Below are 23,116 nucleotides of genomic sequence, written 5' to 3'. Positions count from 1 at the left end.
TCAGTAAAGAATCAATTTATTTCTAATTGGTGTTATAAAATGCTCTGTAAAACACATTGTTGTAAGCAGTTGGCCAATGCTCTACGTTAGCGCATGCGTCTGAGTTGCACCGGGCATGCGCCACAATTTTGTTCGTGCAGAGTTGCAGAACAAATTTAGACCCCACAGTCATTCCTGGATGCTGACTGGGTGGTAACAGAGGGGTGGCTAAAGTCTTCTGTGGAGTGTTGCAGACTACATACAGAGAGGCACAGTTGATCAGATAGAAGGCCATAAATGGAGAAGCAGCACCTGCCACAGAACCTTCCCTGGGGTTCCTTTGTGCGCACAAAGGACCCCGCAACTCAAAGCTGTCCCACACTGGTATTTGTATGGGTACTTCTGTCCTTTATCATACTCTCAGCACTCTCATTAGGGACACCCAGTGATGTCTCCATGCGCTGCTCCAGCAACAGGGTTGACTCACAGGGTGCATGAATTACATATATAATACATTTTGCAATAAATAGCGGTTTTAGCATAATCATGCCCAAGTTTATGGGCCTACCCATCATGTCCTACGTCCAGATTACCTCTTAAGGTAGGTCCCTAATATACTGGGGTTAAAGTCCAGGGCGCGGGACAACCCCAAACTAGGCCAGCTGAGCCACCTCAGGACATCACTCTAGTGAGAAAGGTGAAGTGTAAAAGAGTGTTAGATAGGAGCAGCTACTGCATATGTTAGAAGAGGTGAAAAACAGATGTGTGAAAATTACATATATAATAAACATACAATAAAAGGTGCTAAAAGTGCAAAAAAGGAAAATTGTGTTATAATGCGATGCCCTGAAGCAGCCTAACCAAAGCAATCTAGGAGACCCACTCCTCAAAAATCACCCCATATTTGCACTATATAAATATAGGACTTGCCTACATTGTGCCTTGTTTAAAAGTGCAGTCAAACATGCCAGGATCACTATTTAAAACCAATGAGAGACAGGTGGGGAGGGGTGCTAGCTTAGGTTGAAGGAGTCTCATCCTTCAGGTGTGCATATGAGCACACTAAATAGAGTATATGGGATGGGGCGTGGGTACCCTGGAATGCTTTGGTTGGGTTGATTCAGGGCATCACATTATAACACATTTTTCCTTTTTTTGCACTTTTAGCACCTCTATTTATTGCAAAATTGTATTGCAAAATGTATTATACTGTATATGTAATTAGTAATGTTGGAGTTGTGCACTTGTAATTTTTCCTTATGAATCTAAAAAGTGGCTGCTATTGAATCGGGTTGGGTATGGGATCCCGGTGGTCGGGTTGCCGGCAGTCAGAATACCGACAGTTGCATCCAGATAGTCAGAATCCTGATGCATGCAGGTAAGTACCCTAACCCTCCTCTCCCACACAGTGGCATAAGTTCATCCCAGATGCCCGGAGGAAAGTTATAATTTGGTGCCCCCCGTCACAGCCGCTGACATTGTAATGCTGGACGTGTCACACTGACATAATATGTATTCATCGGGGATTGTGGCCACGCTCCCGTGTGACATCACGTGGAGGGGGTATGGCCTGCACCGGGCCCACGAATAATGCTATATATATATATATATCAAAATGGTCCTAGTCAGAAAAAAGATTCCCCACCCCTGCTATAGACAGACAGAGGCGACAGCTGATGATCTGATTTGGAGCTCTCCACTAGTGTATGGTGGCTTTTCAGGTGCCGGGAAGAGGTGCCATGTATTGGGCGGCCATGACGGTACACTCCGGGTACATAGTTACAGCCCTAAGTGGGATGACTATATTGTGGGCAATGGAGGAGGTGCTCCTTCAGTACTGGCGCCTCCATGGTCTCCCATAGTTCTGCCCCTGGTGGGGTAGGTGCTGGGGGAGACCGGGGTGATATATTTAAAGAGCATATGTTTTATCACTCTGTCATGTTAAATAATTTAACATGGCAGAGTGATAAAATATATGCTCTTTAATTATATAACCCCCCCCCCCCCCCAACATGACTGAGTGATAAAATGTGTTTTTTAAATATAACACCCCCCCCAGCACCTAACCCCAGGAACGACGCCACCCCACCCTCGTAGGGCTTGACAGACTTATTATGATGTTTTACTGCCAGCCTGTCTGCCACAGCCCATAGAGACACTGCTTATCTCTCCAGAGTCCTGGGCCACTCTTTCTCCCCGCAGTGACAGCCGCCGGTGCCTTGCAGTATCTGAGAGGACCGACCGTGACACTCTCGACTCCTCAGGCGGGTAGGCACAGGGTCGCGGGCGGTCACATGCTACGTAACATCCGCGACCTAAGACGGGGACCACAGAGTCCAGATGTGGCAGAGGCGGCGCCGGTGATGCTGATTGGCGCTCAGCGGCTCCTCTGTTTTGGAAGGAACTAAGTACTTAGAAGCGGCTGCCGGTAGGACATGAAACGGCCGGGACCCGGGTGACAATGGAGGAGGTGCCCTCTTCAGGGCTGGCGCCCGGCGACAACTGACTCCATTGTCTCCGGGAGTTCCGCCACTGCTCCCGCAGCCTAACCTAGACCCAGATGCTTATAGGTCTCTCCTGGCTTAAAAAAACAAAATAAAACAATTAAAATCCACAGGTTACTGCCCTTTTATTTCCTGATACGATAGTCAAAATTACAGCATCCCTATACTCAGAAGAATTACAGAAATACCCCTCAGGACATTTCAGGGTGAGATTTCTCAAAGTATGTAAAAGTAGCCCTGAGAAAAATAATGGAAAATGTTTTTTTTTTTTCTGGTCTGTTTCTCACTTTGTGTTTAGGTCACCAGAGGAATTGTAATATTACCATTTCATTTATACAGTCATTATTTTGCCAGATACCATACAATACCTGAGAGGCACATTGTGGCGATAAAATAGTTCAGCAAGCTTCACATAATCAGCTGTATAGTCTTGAACAGGATCGACAAAGAGAACCTACAGTAAGAAAAATGTATGAGTCGGTTAATATCCATGAACAATGTTTCTCTCTCCAGACAAATAGTGGAGTGATGCTAGTTGAATTCTAGACAAACAATGCATTACTGTCTCTAGAGGACCTGAATTAAATAAAATGTGAATTAAAAGAAGATTCTTAATGTTTTTTGTACAGGCACTATAGTCATGCATTGACAGCTTTTCCAATTCTACACTGGTTGTAGAATCTGTAAATTTTGAAAGCAAATGTTAAGTAATGTACGATTTGGGATAGAACATGAAATCAAAATACCACACATTTTATTTGTTAGACCGAATAGAAGCTGCTTCCATACACCATGTAAAAAGTAATTTCAAATTATGTAAAACCACATTAGTCTGAGGGGAGTGGCCTTGACAGGCATCGAGTAGGACTTAAGCTACCACACTCGCTAGCCTGTATATCCTGTTCTTTATCCTGTGGCCACCTCAAGTCTCTCCATTCACCTGACTCGGCAGTGCTGCCTTTGTTGTCCCCTCTGCCTCTGTGTTTGCTCCAAGTTCGCTCCTGGCTGCTCTGTGTGACGGGCTGCCCCTGCATCTCGTGCTCTCTTCCGGCTGCCTCTGGGATGCCGGTTATTGTTGCCATGTGGGTGTCTTCGCCACCTCCCTACTTTCCTTTCTGTTAATATCAAAATCTAGGGGTTGTCTTGATGTAAATAGGCCATTTGTATTTGTCATATTTTAATTGTTTTGTCAAGTGGCTATATGTGAAACCACCTTTTCTGTGTTTATTTTACCAATTTTTGTGTGCACACCAAACATCTTTTCTGCATTGTTATAGCTTTCTCTTTTATTTATTTGTAGGAGTTTCTTTTAGGTGTATGCAAAATCTTTCAATAAAAATACTAGATTAAAAAAAAAAAAAAATAGTCCCAAATGTTAAAAGATTAGGTATAATAGTAAACAACTATTAGTAAACAAATGACAAGTAAATGCTAAGGAGCAAATTCAGGTAACCACGAGGTCTTTTTAGAGCATCACATTTCTGGAGATTACGGTACAGAATACATTGCTTATATTTGCACGCAAAAATAAGCAATGTTTAGTTCCAGTAATATCCTAGAGATACATTTTACTTGGCTGTCTAATTGAAATGTTCCTTAAAATGATTTAGGTAAAATACATTGTTAGGAATCACTTCAGCACTATTAAAAAGTAAAGTGTAATTGAACAATTCTTTCCCCTCTTCATTGCAGACAGATGGTATGACCATCCCACAAACTAAGTGCAACATCATAATGGGAACATATACAGGACAAAGTTTAAGGGGTCGAACGTTTTAACCACAAGACAGCTCACAGAGCGAGTAAGTGCGGCTATATGTGGAATCTGTGATTTTTGTTCACAGCCCCATAGGGCTTTGTAAAAAAAAAAAAATCTGCATGCCCGGGGCGAGATCGGGCTCCCCTTGCATCTATAATAATTGAACCCTTCAGTTATCTCCTGTCTCGCTGATTTTTTTATTTCAGCCCCATAGGTTTTGCATACAAAAATCTTCAATGTTGGCCCGTGAGGGGGGCGAGTCGTGGTGCCATTGCTGGTGTTTCCAGACTATAGCAACATCAACTTGCCACCCTGTTGCCTAAAAGGGATTGATCCCTATGCTGACACCGACGGCACTGGCCTTACCCATGTATGAATCCATTCAATTCTATCTCCAGTCTGTACAAATGTTTCCTGTACCTTGGAATCTAGCCAGCTTCTCAGGGAGACTCCGGTTTTCTCCTCTGCCAGAAAAAATATAAGCGAAGGAAAACCCACTCTCCTAAGCAATGTCTGTTACATATGATATATTAAATAGCTCAATAGTCATAAGGTTCCCAAATGTATTACATAACAATAATGGCTTTACTTGTTCTTTAATCCATTGTTCTGAACTGAAACTTTAATGTTCTGCAGTAGGGGGGGACATAACTGCATGTAGTATACAAGTAGGATAGATAAGTAAATAGTGATCTATATACACACAACTTTTGTATGTATGTTTGTGTGTTAATATATATATTTCTAGTTGTAATACTAATACAATATATCTATCTATATATCGATCTATCTATATTATATATATAATATATACATACACACACACACACATATATATATATATATATATATATATATATATACATACATACATACATACACACATATGTACGTACAAGAAACACAAGACAGGTAATAGTGTTACATTTGCCTACACAGTAAATTGACAGTAGTTAAGCAAAATAGAAAGCAAACATAGCTAGACATGATAATTTCTTAAGCAAGTTCTTTTACTCTCGATCATCTTTCCGTCCTCACACCTTTCCCGAGTGCATGCTTCAATGCATTGCTGGATAATGTAGCACTATGGTTGAAAGATCTCCCAGCACCGAAACAAACTGTAAATGCCAAACTCCTTTATAGGACGCATCATTTATTTCAGCAATGGCTTTTTAACTCTAGAGCCAAGACATTCTTAGGCGACTTAGCATTGTTTACTACTTCAAGCTACGGTTGTTCTCTAATCCACAGCTATTTTATCTTAACCCCAAAAGGCTTAGTCATTTTCTCATTAGGAATATATTACCCCCAAGGACTGCTTTAACGGTGCAAGCCTTCAGCAGGATTAGAATTAAGTTTTGGGAAATGTTCTCTAAACACTCCTGTGAAGTTGGGAAACAAACCACAGCTACGGAAGAAGCTACACACAGTATTAAAACCTACATTCTTTATCATAGGCAATTATAGAAAACAATCTGAGGGAAGGACAATGAGATGTTTTCTAGTACTCTTTTTAAATGTAATAGTGTATTGTCCTTATATTGGTAATTACTGCATCACTTTTATCATCAGGCCTGATTAATGAAATAAAAAAGTAAGCGTAGAAAGGCAGCGATATTCTGCGACTTTCCAGAAGGTCAGCATGACTTTTGTGTTGGTTACATGGTACATCTGAAAAAATCTGGGGTCTGATGCAAAACTTGTGCTATGATTAAAGCAGATGGCAAGTATTTTATTTTATTTTCCCAGCCGATTGTACCATTAATCTTTGTCATATTTTCTTCCTAGCACCAGCAACTAATTGTATTTATTTTCTGCTTATCTCATTAGCCATTCAATGGCTTTGTTCACAACAGATGCCTCCGTTTTATATTTAAAATGTGATGTATATAAAAAGGAGAAATGAACAATGCACAAAAATGCATGTTATCGTATATACTCGAGTATAAGCCGAGTTTTTCAGCACAAAAAATGTGCTGAAAAAGTACCCCCTCGGCTTATACTCGAGTCAAGTGTAGCGCTGACCGGACGGAGTTTGGTCAGCGCTACACACTGCCAAACACACAGCCGCCATAATCAGCAGCCGCTGAGAGTCTGTCAGACTCTCAGCGGCTGCTGCTGCTCCCACTGCGGGAGCCATCTTCCGGCTCCCGCAGTGGGTGATGGGAGACACGTCGTCATGACGACGTCTCTCCCATGCAAAGCGGCCGGAGGAGCGGACAGCGGCGGGACCAGGAGCGGGAGTTCAGGTAAGTGATTTTTTTTTTAAATCTTTTCACGTCTCTCTCTACTAGGGGGGGGGGGGGGGGACTACAGGGGGCACTACCAGGGGGCGATTGCTACAGGGGGCACTACCAAGGGGCATTATCAGGGGGCGATTACTACAGGGGGCACTAAAAGGGGGGATTACCACTGGGGGAACTACAAGGGGGGGATTACTACAGGGGGCACTACCAGGGGGGGATTACTACAGGGGGCACTAAAAGGGGGGATTACTACAGGGGGCACTAAAAGGGGGGATTACCACTGGGGGAACTACCAGGGGAGGATTACTACAGGGGGCACTACCAGTGGGGAATTACTACAGGGGGCACTAAAAGGGGGGATTACTACTGGGGGTACTACCAGGGGGGGATTACTACTGGAGGCACTGAAAGGGGGGATTACCACTGGGGGCACTACCAGGATGGATTACCACTGGGGGCACAACCAGGGGGAATTACTACTGGGGGCACTACCAGCTGCTGCCATTTCCCACACTAGGCTTATACTCGAGTCAGTAAGTTTTCCCAGTTTTTTGGGGTAAAAGTAGGTACCTCGGCTTATATTCGGGTCGACTTATACTCGAGTATATACGGTACTTGTTATGGGGGATGTTGGAGACAAACCTTTTATGGTAACACCTAAAAAATGCTTTCAATTCAATGGAAATTTATAATTTGACTGGCTGTCTAAAAGTTGATTTTGAGGATTTATTGTACTGTAAAATAATAGTTTAAAGGAAATAGTAAAAAAACTTGGACAGAAAAAAATATGTATGTTAATAAATGTTACCAGGTGCACAAATAATGATAAAATACCTAGAACAGTTCTTCATGAAGAGAGCTGTAAATCTTGAGTATATACAGATGTGTCCACATATATCTATCCTCCGTGTGCTACAAGTCGCACCACGCATAAGGCGGGAGCTTCGCGTGGCTAGGTGCGCCGTGCGTCTTTTTGAGCAACTTTTTACCTTCCAATGCATCCTTTTTCCACTGTGATGCGAATAGATAGCACAAGTAGCATCTGCTGATTAAAATGATATGCGGCATGTCTATGTTCTGTGTGCGACTGTGGGTGTATCATTCTGCATACGAAATGCTACGTTACAGTGTTACATCCGCTGACACTAACATAGCATTTCGCATACAGATACACCCGCAGTCGCACAGAGAACATAGGCATGCCGCATATCACAGTGTGAATAAGACGCATTGGAAGGTCAAAAGTCGCACAAAAGGAAACACAGCGCCACAGAGTCACGTTACGGCGCAACTAGGGCTGCTTAACGAGCAAGAAGGCTAGATGTATGAGGACACATCTGTACACAAAATAAATACATGATTGGGCAGAGGTTGTCACTCCAATAACACTCCCATGTCACTCCAACACCACTCCCATGTCACTCCAACAACACACCCATGCTACTGTATGTTACACTTGGGTCTGATTAGCCAACCCCCTGTAACTGCCTAGGAACTTCCAACATGTTTCTAATACACTTCTCGGTGCATCCATCTGAATTTGTACTGCAACCCTGTATGAACACCATCGGGACACTTGCATGGTGCAACTCAGGCACGTGCACAGACTAATAACATCACACAAGAAAAAAACCATTTGGCCCACCACAGGAATGCAAACACATTTGTCCCTACAGAAAACAACACATTAGCCCCCACAGGAGAAAAAAAAACAAACACATTAGCCTCAATATGAAGAAAATAAAACACAATGGTCCCAAACAGGAAAAAATAAAACACATTGTCCCACATAGGATAAAAACACATTAGCTCCAGACAGGGAAAAATAAAACATACATAATTGCCCCCCCCCCCCCCCCCCCAATAGCCGCCCTGCCTGTGAGGCATGTTATTTTATAGTGGAGTGGGCACTGTGGGTCATAATATTTAATAATGTGAGGCAGTGCGGCATAGTGGGGGAATTATATTAATGTGAGCATTGTGTGATATAGGGGGTTGGGTATGGGAGACCGACAGTCGGGATGCTGGCTGTCAAAACACCGTCAGTGGCATCCCAATGCTCAGAATCCCGACAGGGTCTATGTAAGTATCGTAACCCCCCCTGCATCCTAACCTTAACCCTCCCCACCCCACATCCTAGCCTTTATGGTTAGTGCCTAAATCTAACCCTCTCTCCTTTAGTGCCTAAACCTAATCCCCCCCCCCTTACAGCCTAACCCTAACCCCCCCGATGGTGCCTAATCCTAAACCTTCCCCCCACGAAGCTGCTACAAGCTAACCTGGCACCACTATACTTACGTTCGGGATGCTGGCTGTCGTGATTCCGGTGTCACCATCTGCAGTGATGTCGGGATTCCAGCGCCGGCCGTGGGTTGGGATTCGGGATTTTGACAGCCGGCATCGTGTGTGGAGGTTTATTATCTACATCCCATATAGAGGGGCACAGTGGGGCATAATATTTAATAATAAGGGGCAGTGCAGCATAGTGGAGGAATAATCAGTTATTATTGGGGAATTGTGTGAGATAGAGGTGCACTGTAGGGCATAATATGAATACTAGGGGGGCAGGAGGGGTGAGGGGAGAATGGTCCTGACACACTGGTTGCAGCAGCCGCAGTGTGCAATGGAGACACTGACAGACAGGCCGGACAGAGCAAGAGAGAGGGAAGGGGTGGGGGACTTGGGAAGGGGGCGGCGAGAGGAGACCCACGCTCACACGCTGAAGTCAGTCCTATTGGTTACCGCTACCCTACTTCCAGATGCTATACTGTCCTAGGGGGTAGGCTAGTTAGCCCATCAGGCTATCATCCCCAGTCAGAACCACATTACGCAGCCGCTATTCCCGGCTAGCGGCACCCGGAAGTGCTCGCTATCCGGAGCATATGACCGCTTCCAGTTTGCATTCCACAGTGGAACACAAATACTGGAAGTGCGGCTACAGACAAAAGGGGTAGCCAGGCCAGCCAGGCCGCAGTCAGTAACCGTGTGAGGCGGCCCGGCCAAGAGGACTATAGGACCGGCCCAGCGGGAACTTTCGGCCCCGGTGGCCCTATCCGCCCCTGGTCATAAGGGAGCAATGGCTATTTTTTTAAAAACTAACAATTTAAAAGCATTATACTTTAAACCAGTGGTTCCCGAACTTTGTTGAATCACGGCACCCTAGAGTATTAGCATTTTTTTCATGGCACCCTTAGGTCAAAAGTTTTTAAATTTTAAGTAAATTTTGCTTACCAGTCATCCTTAGGTTCAGTTATGTGGTGGTGCACAGGGTTACACTGCTGTTTGTCCACACAATTTATGATTGGCAGCCACCAACACAAGTTTTGCCTATCACATTGACTAAAAATAATTTTACTTGGTCCTGGTCCACCAACCTGCAAGTGCCCACGGCACCCAGTTTGGGAATCACTGCTTTAACCTTAGAAAACTTTCTAAAGGAACATCTGGGACATTGTTTAAAACAAAATTCTGACAACAAGTAAAGAAGAACTCAGCATCTTTCTTGGGGTAAAGTATCACAAAACTAAATACTGTACATTACTGTAACTTTAGTCTCACTAAAGGTACAGTAATGTAATTATCACTATATTTATACAAAAGCAAGTGAAAATTTACAATTTCACTTACTATTGTATAAACTGAGTATTGGGGCCATACATTATAAAGGTAACGCAGAAGATATCACATAATTCAGGTCCGATGTGGCCAGATGTCCCCATAGACTAGTATGGGGACTTAAATTCATCAAGCTCTGAAAAACCTATATTTTTAGAGCTCGACTGCGGGAACTTACTCCATCTTTAGATGGCGTTTTTCCCAAACTGCAGCACTTTTCTATGGGAAGGAGTCCTAGGTTGCGAAGAGGGATCCATTAGGATCCCTCCATCCCCATTCGGGCTTCTTCCAGTGGAGTTCACAGATGCGCATTACCACTGCCAAGTCAGACTCAGCAGTGCTACTTTTCACCGCTTAGGCTCATGGAGGCACCGTAGCGGCGAGTTGGATACTGAATTATTGGGGAGTTTTCTCCACAAAACTAACTCTATAAATATATACTGTACCTCTGCAGATGAAAGTCTAAAACTGAATATAGTTAGCAAGAAAACCTAATTGCATTGTTTGGTGCCTATGCTCTACTTAGATTACTCAACTGCAAGACTAAACCATGAATAGTAACACACACACACATATATATGTATATATATATATATATATATATATATATATATATATATATATATATATATATACACACACACACACTAGTCAGGGGTGTGCACCGGCCACTTTTCGTGTTTTGTGTTTTGGTTTTGGATCTTTCTTCGTGTTTTGGATCTGGATTGGTTTTGCCAAAACCACCCTTTGGTGTTTTGGGTTCTGGGTTTTGTGTTTTGGATCTGTATTTTTTTTTTAAAAAGCATAAAAACAGCTAAAATCACAGAATGTGTTGATTTTTCTGCTTCTATGCTATTATTAACCTCAAAAACCTTAATTTCCACTCATTACCAGTCTATTCTGAACACATCACACCTCACAATAGTGTTTTTATGTCCAAAAGGTGGCACCGAGGTAGATGGATGACTATGCTAAGCGACACGAGTGGGCGGCACAAACACGTGGCCCATCTAGGAGTGACACTGCAGTGGCAGACAGGATGGCAGTTTGAAAAACTAGGCCCCAAACAGTACATAATGCAAAGAAAAAAAAGAGGTGCAAGATGGAATTGTCCTTGGGCACTCCCACCCACCCTTATGTTGCATAAACAGGACATGCACACTTTAACAAACCAATAATTTCAGTGCCAGGGTCTGCCACACGACTGTGGCTGAAATGATTGGTTCGTTTGGGCCCCCACAAAACAAGCTGGCAATTAATCTGGCCCTGCACAAAGTGGCTCTACGGAGGCAAGATGTCGTCCTCATCCTCCTCATTCACCGATTCCTCACCCTCTTCAGTGTTGTGTACATCCTCATAGAGTATTAATTCGTCCACACTGGAATCCACCACCACAGGTCCCTCTGTACGTTCTGGAGGCTGGTTTCCCTGGAAGAGTTGATAATTCATTTTTATGAACATCATCTTCTCCACATTTTGTGGAAGCAACCTCCTACGCCTTTTGTTGACAAGGTTCCCGGCTGCACTAAACACTCTTTCGGAGTGCACACTGGAGGGGGGGCAACTCAGGTAAAATAGAGCCAGTTTGTACAGGGGCCTCCAAATTGCCTCTTTTTCCTGCCAGTACATGTACGGACTGTCTGACATGCCTACTTGGATGCTGTCACCGATGTAATCCTTTAACATTTCACACACAAACACAGAAAAAAAGGTTATTTTATTTTTTGTGGAGCGCACTTTGGGGGTTACTCCACCCTTTGACAGACAGACGCACGCTTGTCGCTGCTGCTTTGAGGATGCAGGTGCGGCTACAGCCCACACAATTCACAAAGACAGAAAAAAAAGAATTTTTTTATTGTTTGTGGAGCGCACTTTGAGGGTTACACCACCCTTTAACAGACAGACGCACGCTTGTCGCTGCTGCTTTGAGGATGCAGGTGGAATCTAGACAGGATTTGGAACCGGGGACACACTATCTCAATCAATTGTCTAAATCCCACTGCACTAATGGCGGATACCAGACGCACGTCTAACACCAACATAGCAGTCAAGCCTCAGTTATACAATTTGCTTCAGGATGACTGCTGTCGTACTTCATCCTCCTCGCTAGGGACTGTTGGAGGGTCAATTGTTTAGTAAAAGTAGTGGTGTTCCTACTTCCTCTCTGGGATGATGAACAACTCCCAGCAGCAGCAACAGCACTAGGAGGAAGTGGTTCTTGATCTTTCCCTATTTTATTTTTATCAAAGAAAGTTTGGTCCTCCATTTATGTTATATTGATATATACGTGCGGCTAAGGTGCACACAAACACAGAATTTTTTTTTTTTTTTTGATGGAGAGTAGTGCACTTTGTGGGTTACACCACCCTTTAAGAAATGAGCCAGCCGGCCCTTTACTTATGGGACACAGGTGCACACTTGGCGCTGCTCCTTTGTTGATGCAAGTGCAGCCACAGTGCACACAATTCACAAACACAGAAAATATTTTTTTATTTTGTTTGGAGTGTACTTTGGGGGTTACAGCACCCTTTAACGGACAAGCCAGCTGGCCCTTTACTAATGGGACACAGGCGCACGCTTGGCGCTGCTCCTTTGTTGATGCACGTGCAGCCACAGTGCACACAATTCACAAACACAGAAAAAATATTTATTTTTTTTTGCACTTGGGGGGAGCACCCCTGATGGACAGAGCACCCCCTGGACAACACTACAGCACCCCTTTAGGACTGGGACACTGCACAGGACTTTGGAGTGGATACAGCCCCTATGGACAACTGACTGCACAACACAGTCCAGCCAGCCCCTATGGACTTTGAAGGAGTGGACACAGCCCCTATGGACAACAGCAGCACAGCGCAGCACAGCACAACACTACACTGCACTACATTACACAGCCCAGCCAGCCCTAACTCCCACCCTCCCTCTTCATTGTCCACAGCCGAGTGAGAAAATGGCGCCGACGCGGGTACCTTATATAGGATCCAAAACCCGCGAGACCCGGAAGGCGGGATGATGACGTTTTGCCTCGATTTCAGATCAGAGTCAGGCGGGAAAAGTCGAGCCTGACTCGGATCGGCCTCAGATCGGGGGGGGGGGGGGGCTCGGGGGGGTTCGGATTTCAGAAATCCGAACCCGCTCACCCCTAATATTAGTATGTTCTCTTCTTGTAGACAAACACCAGCTTTCTAAAACACACCAAAGTCAGTTGTCAGATGCAACACAATTATATTAGGCACTGTAAAACATGACAAAGCAAAAGACATTCATTTATGTTCTTGTTTTATAATTGTTATTCTATTTCAGATGTAATTCAATAAGTCTACATCTGTGTATTTTTTCAGGCTCCTATAAAAAAATAAATTGTGTGTCCCAATCCAGTCCTTTGATTATATCTGCTATATCATCTGTTGGGAAATGTCTTGGTGCAAGTGTAGGACAGCTGTACCAGGCTATGAAGAGGCATGAGACGAGGATAGCTTAAGTTTACAGCTGAGAAGCTGTAAGAGGCCCAATTTTAAAATTTTCAATCAAAATCTTAGAAAATTGTACACCATGGAAGCGCCCACCTGCTCTTCTCTTGATTTTATATAAATAAAACCTAACATTATTTTTGAAAACAGAGCCCAGCTTGGCATAAACACAGCCAGATATGCATAATAGATGACTCACCAGGTTGAAGAAGTTGCACCTTACTGAACGTATGGCTCCAGGGAACGCTGGCCTTAACAGTTCCTGCACACTTGAAGGCCACTTTGAATACTTGTGATCAGTTTCAATGTTGTTGATCCACTGTGAAATAAACACATATTGGTGTTTTCTATTTAAGTATTTTCTTTAACTATTCAATGTATTATTAATGCATTGACTAAAAATAATGCATCAGTAATGGTATTAGGAGAATTGAAGTCTACATGTGAACAGATGCTTAAGTTTCTCTTTAACTGCATGAGCTCAGGATAGTGGAACTCCATGGTACACTACAAGATAAGGGGAATGGACACAAAAACAATGAGGGGAATGGGCAAATAAAATGGCTGGCATTCTCCTTTATAAGTTAAAGTGCACAAACTTACTAATTGTATTTACTACAAGTTGGTTTCGGCAACATTCCCCAAAAACACAATTTTTTTGAAGCCTCCCAAATAATGTCGGAAAACATAGTTGACATGTATGTCAATTACTAGATCGTCGCTATTGTTAATATGCACAAAAGGCGCAACGACATCTGCACACAGTGTTACTGAAACCAGTTCCAACATACCACATAAGAGTTCAAGGGTAAGTGAACTCAGATTTGAGAACACATTTTTTTTTAACTGTTCCACATGCGATTTTATGGTTTTTGATTATTACAAAACCCTTTTTGAATATTCTATTGGACTTTATTGATATGGGACAAAAGTGTGTAAAACAATGGCATGGGAACCGGATTACACAGCAAAGAACAATGTAGTTCATCTATGACCTGTGTCACTCCCAGAGATTGAGATGCTGGGCGCTACACCTCATACATACTGTAACATCAGTAGGACAATTAAAAACAGAAGAAAGATGGCATGGTAACACTGAGCCTAACGTATTTCACAGCAACTAGTCTTGTAAAATGTCCAAGATCATTACAGATGCCGTTACAATAAATCAGATAAGTCATAATTCTTTTAATCAACGTATTTAGTTGCTTTCTCATGGGGTATAATTCACTCAGTGTGTAGTGGTACCCCTATCTGTTGCAAGGGCAGTAGTGAAAGTAGAGCGTATTTATTAAGCTATAACTTTTTTTATTGCTGCTCCTCCAAAAAGGCAAGCAGCTTGTCCATGATAACCCTATAACAGTTCAAGAATTGCAGTGCAGTACTCTACCACAACTTATATACTGTTCAGGGTCGGCATAGACTTCTATAAATTTCAGTAGGTGCATGGCTTTGAGAGGCTGGATATGGCAACAAGGGACAGCCTCATCCAGTGCTATGATAATTCGCCACTGGTTTTTTTTTAATTTTTACATGCCACATACCTTTAATTTTAATTTGTATGTATTCTTGACAAAAAACTATCAAATGTATTCTTCAACTGTATTCATATATGTTTTCATTCTTTGCAGTGTTTGTAGTTGTGTGTGTACAGTATGGCAATTCATCTCTCCAGTGCAAAAAATGCTATTGATTTTTTTTTTTCTTAAGCAAATATTTGCCCATGGTTTAGTTGTGTGCAGTTTACAAACAAAGAGGATTTAATTGGGAGAATAACATTTAATTCACTACTCCAATGTTTTGCTTTCTGCTCTATTCCCAAAGAATACTCCAAAACCACCGGCCTACTCTAAAACAGTTTGGCACCTGACCCCTAACTCTCAATTTGCCATCACTGTGGGTCCATGGAGAAATGAGATACCATCCAGGTAAATTGTATTCCTTTGTTATTTTGCTTTTTTATTAAATTTATTTTAATATAATTTATTTTAAAATGTGTCAAAACTTTGCAAAGATGAAATTATCTTTCAATTCTTTCAGCTTAATGCAAGGTTTTACATATCTTATTCCAAGTATTATTTCCATTTTACTGTAAAGATTTTAGTTTAATTTAGAGAATCTCTTACTTTCTCTCCTGTTTTAGCAAAACATGTCTTTGTTAAACAGAAAAATAAGCAGGTAATACAGAGACCATTTAAAACATTTATCTGACAATAACGAATCTAAATATAAACAGTGAAAATAGGAAAATGGGCAGACATCACTTTAGTTCTTCTACAATATTACTTATACTTTGGATGCTTTCTTCCTATCAATTCTATATAGGCATTACATTGGTGCTGTAATGCCTTCCATATTGGAAAAAGAAAAATGCAATTAATACTTAATTTTATATACATTATACATGAATCTTGATATTTTAGAAGTTAAAATATATTGTACACTTCTACAAATAATTAAACATTTTTTTAAACAAATTTAACATTTCAACAATCACTTGATTGGCATAGCTGCAAGGGAGACAGTGGAATGTAACAATGTTTATATATTATCAAGAGTTGATGCAAAGTGATAACATAGTAATTTAGCAATTCAGATTTTCAATTTATCCATTTTTTCTGTGTAATTTGCTACTCCGTTAAAAGGACATGTGGCATTTATCATTGTAGACTCATAGTTAATTAGTTTTCACTAAACACGTGAGAAGGTACAGAAATTAAAAAAAAATAATAATTTATTGTGCTATTCAGTCAGGAATAATTGCTAGCAAATGTTTACCGTTCTGAGATCAATCTCGTTCCAACAATTTTTAATCAAACACTAGGCAGTTATAAAAATGCAAATTGTAATAGTAAACTCAGCTCATATAAAGTTTTTAGTATTTGTGAATAAAGCGAGTACTTCTACCTCTAGGAAAAACAAATGTACACTTTGATCAGGTATTATTAATCCAATTAATATTGTTAAAAGTATTAGGGAGTGGCTTATTAGCTGTACTATAATAAAAAAAAAAAAAAAGTGAGGATATGAGAGTTCCGGTCAAGGTAATTTACAATAAATTTAATAAATAAGCATGCAGAGATGATTTCCCATGAATAGGAGTGGCTTTTCTGCATATTGCTGTTAACAAGTAACTAATTTCCAAATGAAGTTGCAATCCACGCTTGAGTCTCTTTGTCTCAGAATATATACCTCAAGTGGAGAGATATTTGCATTTTACTCCCTCTTCATTACGCATGAGCAACCTATCAAGGAGTTGCATGAACTCTGCTAGTAAGAGTACATACGATAAACCCTTGGGCCATAGGCTTGGTCTTAAATAATATAGTGAGTGGTAAAAAGCTTTATTTTTACGCAAATTAAACATATGCTTACAAACTACTATTTCATTGGTATTTGGTTCCCTTATGATTCTGTGCCATCTAGCTGACTTCCGAAAGTCTCTGCTGGTGAAATTGGGCAGTTGGTGCAGCTCCACTAGATGTGGGATATGGTTCTCTAAGATAGGGAGATTTTTGCAAGATGAAAGCAACTTATTGTACTCACATCTTTAGAGGTCCCACTCTCTTTATTTATTTCTTCCTCTCATGCTCCATTCTAGTTATGCTAATGCATAGTCTGAAACCTATAGGACACATCCATATAGCATTGACATGCTTAATTGCACTTAATTTGAAGAAAGCAGATCTTCCCCTGATACACATGCTTATTAAAGTTAGGCAAGTATAAAAACTGGAACATATCATCAGAATAATCTGTGACCGTCCACACCAATACCTTTACAACTGGAATAGCCAGATAAAGTAAATTTTGAACCTGGCTCTAATTTCCAGTTATGAATAGCTCCTCTCCTCTGACCTCCAAGTTAGTTTGCAGACCATCTCCCCACTTTTCCTTTCTGCTCTTTCCTATACTAACATCTCCCTGCTTTACCCCCACACTTACACTAGCTAATTGGGTATCATAGTTTTGTTCTTTACAAAAATTTAGATTCAAAGACTTGTATGCATTCTACTGCTTAATTATGTACTGGACTTTTGCAGTTAGATTAATGAGCCAATACATGTAATGATTCTATATTTCCCCACCCTTCTTTCTGTTTCTTCAGCAAATAACAGTATTAGTTACTACACTTAACTACCTTAAAAGATGTGGGAACACGCTATCTGGGCTGATTGTTTCTCAATGTTAGTAGTTTAAGACCAGGGTTTCTCTCTTTTTTGTAACATGTACCCTTGTGATATTACATACTTACCAAGTACCCCCTAAATTATGTTAGTTTCTAATTAGTACCCCCTGATGTATTTACATTTACTTACAGTACAACCTAAGTTGAATTCACTTATGTACAAAAACAACGGCTTATGCATGATTTAAAAAATTTTTTAAAATAAAATGAACACTTAAGATTAGTATTGTAAAAGTTATTATTAAGAATTGTGAGGCTATGTTGAGTTCTATTCAAGAGACTGAAGGTCACCTGGGGTCAAACTAGAGATGAGTGAAGTTGTGGCAAACAGGGTTTTTCCCAGAGGAGTAGTGTTCCAGTTGCGGCCATACCATTTTTAAGTACTTATTTTGTTTCACCATTCTGCAGAATGTTAATTTGGTGTTTTTAATTTACATTTTGCAGAATTTATAGCTTATGAAGAGAGTTAGGACAACGGCATTCTGCCGAGTGCTGTACTTGGAATTGCCTTAACACTTCGGGCCAATGTCCCCTGGCAATAAATGCAAAAGTGTGTGACTAAATGCAATAAAAGACAAATATTTCATGGGACAGTTCTAAACGTTGATCATCTCTAGATTGGCCTTGAATGAACAACTTATTATGTTTAATGATTTGTTCAGGTTAAATGCAATCAAGTATATTTTCCTGTTTTATGAAAAGATTGAATACTCACATTGATTGCAGCATTTCTAATGTCTAAGGCATAGTTTTCCTCGCCGGGATGTACTTGTAATCTCAAATATTTGATGAGATCCTCATTTTCAATTCCCAAAACAGAAAGACCATATAGAGCTTTAGCTTCGCTTTTTAGAACTTCAAAAATACTACATGTAAAAAATTAAAAGATATTTTAGGAACAAAGTCTTCAAAGTGTTCTAAAGCACTTGTGTGTCATGTGACCAGAGTTACTACAGTATTATGTATCTTGATTAAATTACCATTAACAAGACATCAAGTTAAATAAAAAATAGGTTGAGTTTTTGAACTTCCATAAAGGACTATAAAATATATTTAATCAGTCTGTATTGAACTTATCTTAAGAGGCCCATACATCTACGACCCAGATTCCCAGTTTTGCCAATCTGACCTGCCCATCGATGATCAGTGATCAGTCGGATCTGGGAAATTTAGCATGTAGAAAATACCTAACTCACAAATTCTGACCATTTTTGGGTCGGGATCAGTGAATTGAGATTTTTCAGCATGTTGAATATTCCCTAACCCCGCCATCAGCAGAACGAGTAATTGCGGCAATCAGTCGCAGGTGTATGGGCCCCTTTACTGTATTCAGTAAGTATTGTGCCTTTATGAAAGTGTATAAAGATAAGTATTGCTTGCTTCAATTTACTTTATTAACAACTGCAGGGGAATAAGTGCAGAGAAATGTAATATAAATTTAGCACTTAAAGTAAAATATTATACCCCACAATTGTACTGTCCATTTAAAGTCCTTTTTCACAGAAAATTATTAATTTATAGAAAAGAATTATTAATTTGAACAAACATGCTTTATTATTGTACTGTATTATACTGTGTAATAATAAAAGGGAACAATTTTCATTTAAAAAGACTGTATAAATGTGTAAAGCATTGTATATTTATTAACATGAAAATATATACAGAAATTAGTACCTAAATGTATTATGAACATCCAGATCAATCTGAAGACCATTTATATATAGACTTGCATCTCCAGGCTGAATTCCATAGGTCTCAGATAGATGCTTTTAGAAGGAAATGACAAAAAGAAAGATATTTAAAGTAGCAATGTACTGTATCATCAAAGCACTTATCACACATAAGTGACAACAAAAGCTCACCATGGGCAAATCAAAGTGACCTTGAGTAGGAGAATCATTTTCTATATGTCCTCTTCAATATGCAAAAGCCTTGTCTACATCCAAGGCTTTTGCATATTGAGACCATTGTGCAGAATTTCTAACTTAGAATCAAATCACAAGAATCCAGCTACAAATTCACTAATTGGACAGTATACAGTTCTAGTAAACATTATTGGTACCTTTGAATTTTGCATAATGTACAACAGAAATGGGGTACCTCAGGCCCGAGGGCCGCATAAGGCCCCCGGAATAATTTTGTCTGGCCCTCAGAGCTTTTTTCTGCTAGCCTCATTTGGCTTACAGGGTGCCTAGAATGGCACCCTGCAGCCAGAATCTATGTAGCAGTGCCGCCTTGAGTGTCCTTAGGAAACCTCAGACGGTCACACTGCTACCCTTGCCACTCCCAGAAGCATCCTCAGGATGCTCCGGCCATTTCTGTAATCACTGGTGATTATGACCCCTTCCCCGTGTGACATAACACAGAGGGGACGTGGCCTGCACCAAGTCCGTGAATAATATTATATATATCAAAATGGCCCTCGGCAGAAAAAAGGTTCCACACCCCTGATGTACAATATCTCCTGAAAAAAAATGAAAGTAGTAAAACAACTGGTTTATAGACACTTGTGTTTGGCACAGAACAGCTAAGGATAAAACAATATGAAAACCTATAGGAGGAAAAAGTATAATAATGGAAAGATTGTCAAGGCAATTGTTGGAACCTTTTTGAGCAATTCAAATTCATTTGAAAACAAAGAGCTAGCTTAGGCTCAAGTGTGATAAATTAGAATTTAGAGTCACCTGTAATAAATTGTCAATGCTCACGTGACTCAACTTCACCAATGAATGATAGCTTTAAATGTACAAAAATGCCACTATTCCCTGTTACTTTGTCACATGGTGAAGACAAGAGAGCTGTCTGAACATCAAAACTGATAATCAGCAAACACAAGACCTCTTGGCAAGTTTGAAAGACCTTGGCATCCCTGTTTTAACAGATTGCAATGTTGTTAAGATGTTTGCTACTACTCTAATTGTAAAGAACCTAACTGAATGTTGGGGTAAAAAGAAAATTGATGAGAGAAGTGTTCAAAGGTTGGTACAAATTGTTGAAAAATACCACAGAAAATATCTAAAGAGATGAAGGCTGACTTGAAATAATCTGGAGTGAATGTTTCAACCAGTACCATACGCCGCTCACTAAACCAAGAAGGGTTCTATGGGCAAAGGTAAAAAAAAAAAAAAAAAGAGACATAGAAAGGAATGACTGATCTTTGTCAAAACATACCTCCACAGACAATCCTTTTGGACAAATGTTCTGTGGACAAAGGAAAAACAGAGCTCTCTAGCAATGCAGACCAGTTATTCTTTCAAAGGCAACAAAAGTAAGCTTTTTTACAAGAACAATGGAAGCAGGCCAGTCATGTTCGTGACTGCTGGTACTGGCAAACACTCAGCAGGTTGCTGTCTTTCCCACTCAGAATCCTCAACAGAACTCAGCTGGGCTCAGCCTCAGACTAGAGATGACATAACGCCTCCCTCAGGTGTTACCATTACCCAGGGCCGTAACTAGGGTAGTGCAACCTGTGCCATGGCACAGGGTACCGCAGGGCAGGGGGCGCTGTTTGGTCCTGTCAATTTTCCTGTCTATTATCATTCTTACTTGTAGCTTCCTCTTCTTTTATCCCCAGCATCTCCTGGCTGCCCAAGGAGTACCCCTATCTCTTCCCTGGCCCTTCCCCTTAAAGCCATGGCCCTTTTTCAGGTGCGCTCTCTTATGTTCCAATTTAAAAAATGGAGGGGGGGCACCAATGCTCTCTCTGGCACAGGCACCAAAAAGTCTAGTTACTGCTCTGCTATTACCACCAGCACTGTTGACTCATGCAGGGAGTCCCCTATAGGTTAACCACTATAAATGACTACCCAGTGCATTTCTCCAGTGCCTGAGTATCAATTGTGTATAGTTTGCTTCAAGTGTTATTTCAGCTCCGATGTTCTGTCTCCTTGACAGCAGCATATCCTTACACACATTTCCATCGATGGTGTTTCTAGGCAGAGTCCGCACGCCAGCTAAGTACTCGGTTGCTTTCATGGTGGGAACCAAATACACTGGGCCGCGACCTGGGTCCATAATAAGTAAAGTCCATATCCTCTTGCGGGGATACCTGGTGAAGTCCCGTTGGGGTCTTAGACTCTGAGCCAATGTATTTGGTTGTGCCAATTTCACCGGTTTGCATTTATGATCTATGTGCATGTGTGTACTCTGATAAACTCGCTGTCTGATTTTGAGCTCCAGGATTATTGCATCTATGCTGCGTATCTCATTGCACACTACACACTGTTCTCACAGTGCCAACACATCCGTGCCACTCACTGCACGCTACTGTATGTGCGGTTCCCACAGTGCCAACACCATCATGTACCTTATGTACGCTACGCGCTGTACTAACAGTGACAACACCTCCATACATTTTATTGCACGCTACACGCTGTACAAACAGTGTCAACCATATTTAAGGAATTATAAAATTAGAGGATTATCAAAGCATTTTGAAACAAAATGTGCTAAAAAGTGTAAGAAAACTAGGTATGGGTAAAATATAATGGGTCCTCCAGCACGTTAAAGACCCAAAACACACAAAAGAATGATTGAAAAGGAAAAACTTAATGTTTTAAACTGGCCAGCAATGAGTTCAGATCTGAATTCAATTGAAAATCTTAGGAGAGAGCTGAAGTCTGCCATTGGGAAAAGAAATCCTGCAAACATCCAAGAGCTTCGACAAACTATAATGGAAGAGTGGAAGAAACTAACAGCAGATAGGTGCAAGAAGATACTATTTGGAGACAGTCATTGTTGCCAAGAGTGTGTAACCAAATATTAAGGAAGGCCTTTAATACTTTTTATTTATTCTTCAACATTACTACATGTAAGTTGTTCATAGAATTGGACAGTTTATTTAAATATTCAGATGATACGAAATTAGTACATTTCCATTTGTTTCTAAAGATAGTGTAAAGGTTGTACTTAAAATTTAAGGGTGCCAATAATACAGACCAGAACTGTGTACTGTAGCTGTAGAAGATCTCCAACCAAAGTAGAACTCTCCCCATTTGGAAAAATCACAATGGACAGGCGTCCAATGGTGGTTACTGCATAATTGTTGCTTTAGCAGCAGCAAGAACTGCCTTCTTGGAATGGCAGCATTTGCCAAATAGCAGGAGCTGCATTTAAAGATCAACAAAGTGGTAAATGAGAATACTTCTGCTATCAGAGCAATCACTACCTAGCAGCCCCTCCTCTCAAGCAACAGCGGGGCTCACTTATGGACCTGTAATCTACACGCTGTGGAGATAAACCCATTATCAGGCGCAGTTAACTGCATCTCCCGACTTAAGTGCCAGGCACGATGCAGACAATTAAATAGCTCTGGGCACTCATTCCAAGCGTTATTCAACATCGCATTTAATTGA

At 41.0% G+C, this 23,116-nt stretch overlaps 1 protein-coding gene across 4 annotated transcripts in view; it reads right to left on the bottom strand.

Moving 5' to 3' along the window:
- Window positions 1-23,116, bottom strand: part of UGGT2 (UDP-glucose glycoprotein glucosyltransferase 2) — a 428,047-nt gene that overhangs the window by 295,485 nt on the left and 109,446 nt on the right. For all 4 annotated transcript variants that reach the window (XM_088458942.1, XM_088458958.1, XM_088458949.1 and 1 more), the window contains exons 11-14: window positions 19,437-19,528; window positions 18,478-18,628; window positions 13,773-13,892; window positions 2,852-2,937 (exon numbers count right to left, since the gene is read on the bottom strand). In XM_088458942.1, coding sequence (XP_088315068.1) covers window positions 2,852-2,937; window positions 13,773-13,892; window positions 18,478-18,628; window positions 19,437-19,528 — 449 coding nt within the window. The remainder of the gene's footprint in view (window positions 1-2,851; window positions 2,938-13,772; window positions 13,893-18,477; window positions 18,629-19,436; window positions 19,529-23,116) is intronic.

This window comes from Taudactylus pleione, unplaced genomic scaffold (assembly GCF_031769625.1).
Source record: "Taudactylus pleione unplaced genomic scaffold, aTauple2 ptg000041l, whole genome shotgun sequence".
In the NCBI taxonomy this organism is placed as follows: Eukaryota; Metazoa; Chordata; class Amphibia; order Anura; family Myobatrachidae; genus Taudactylus; species Taudactylus pleione.
Note: the sequence above shows the minus strand (reverse complement) of the source record. Positions and strands in the feature narration are given on the sequence as shown.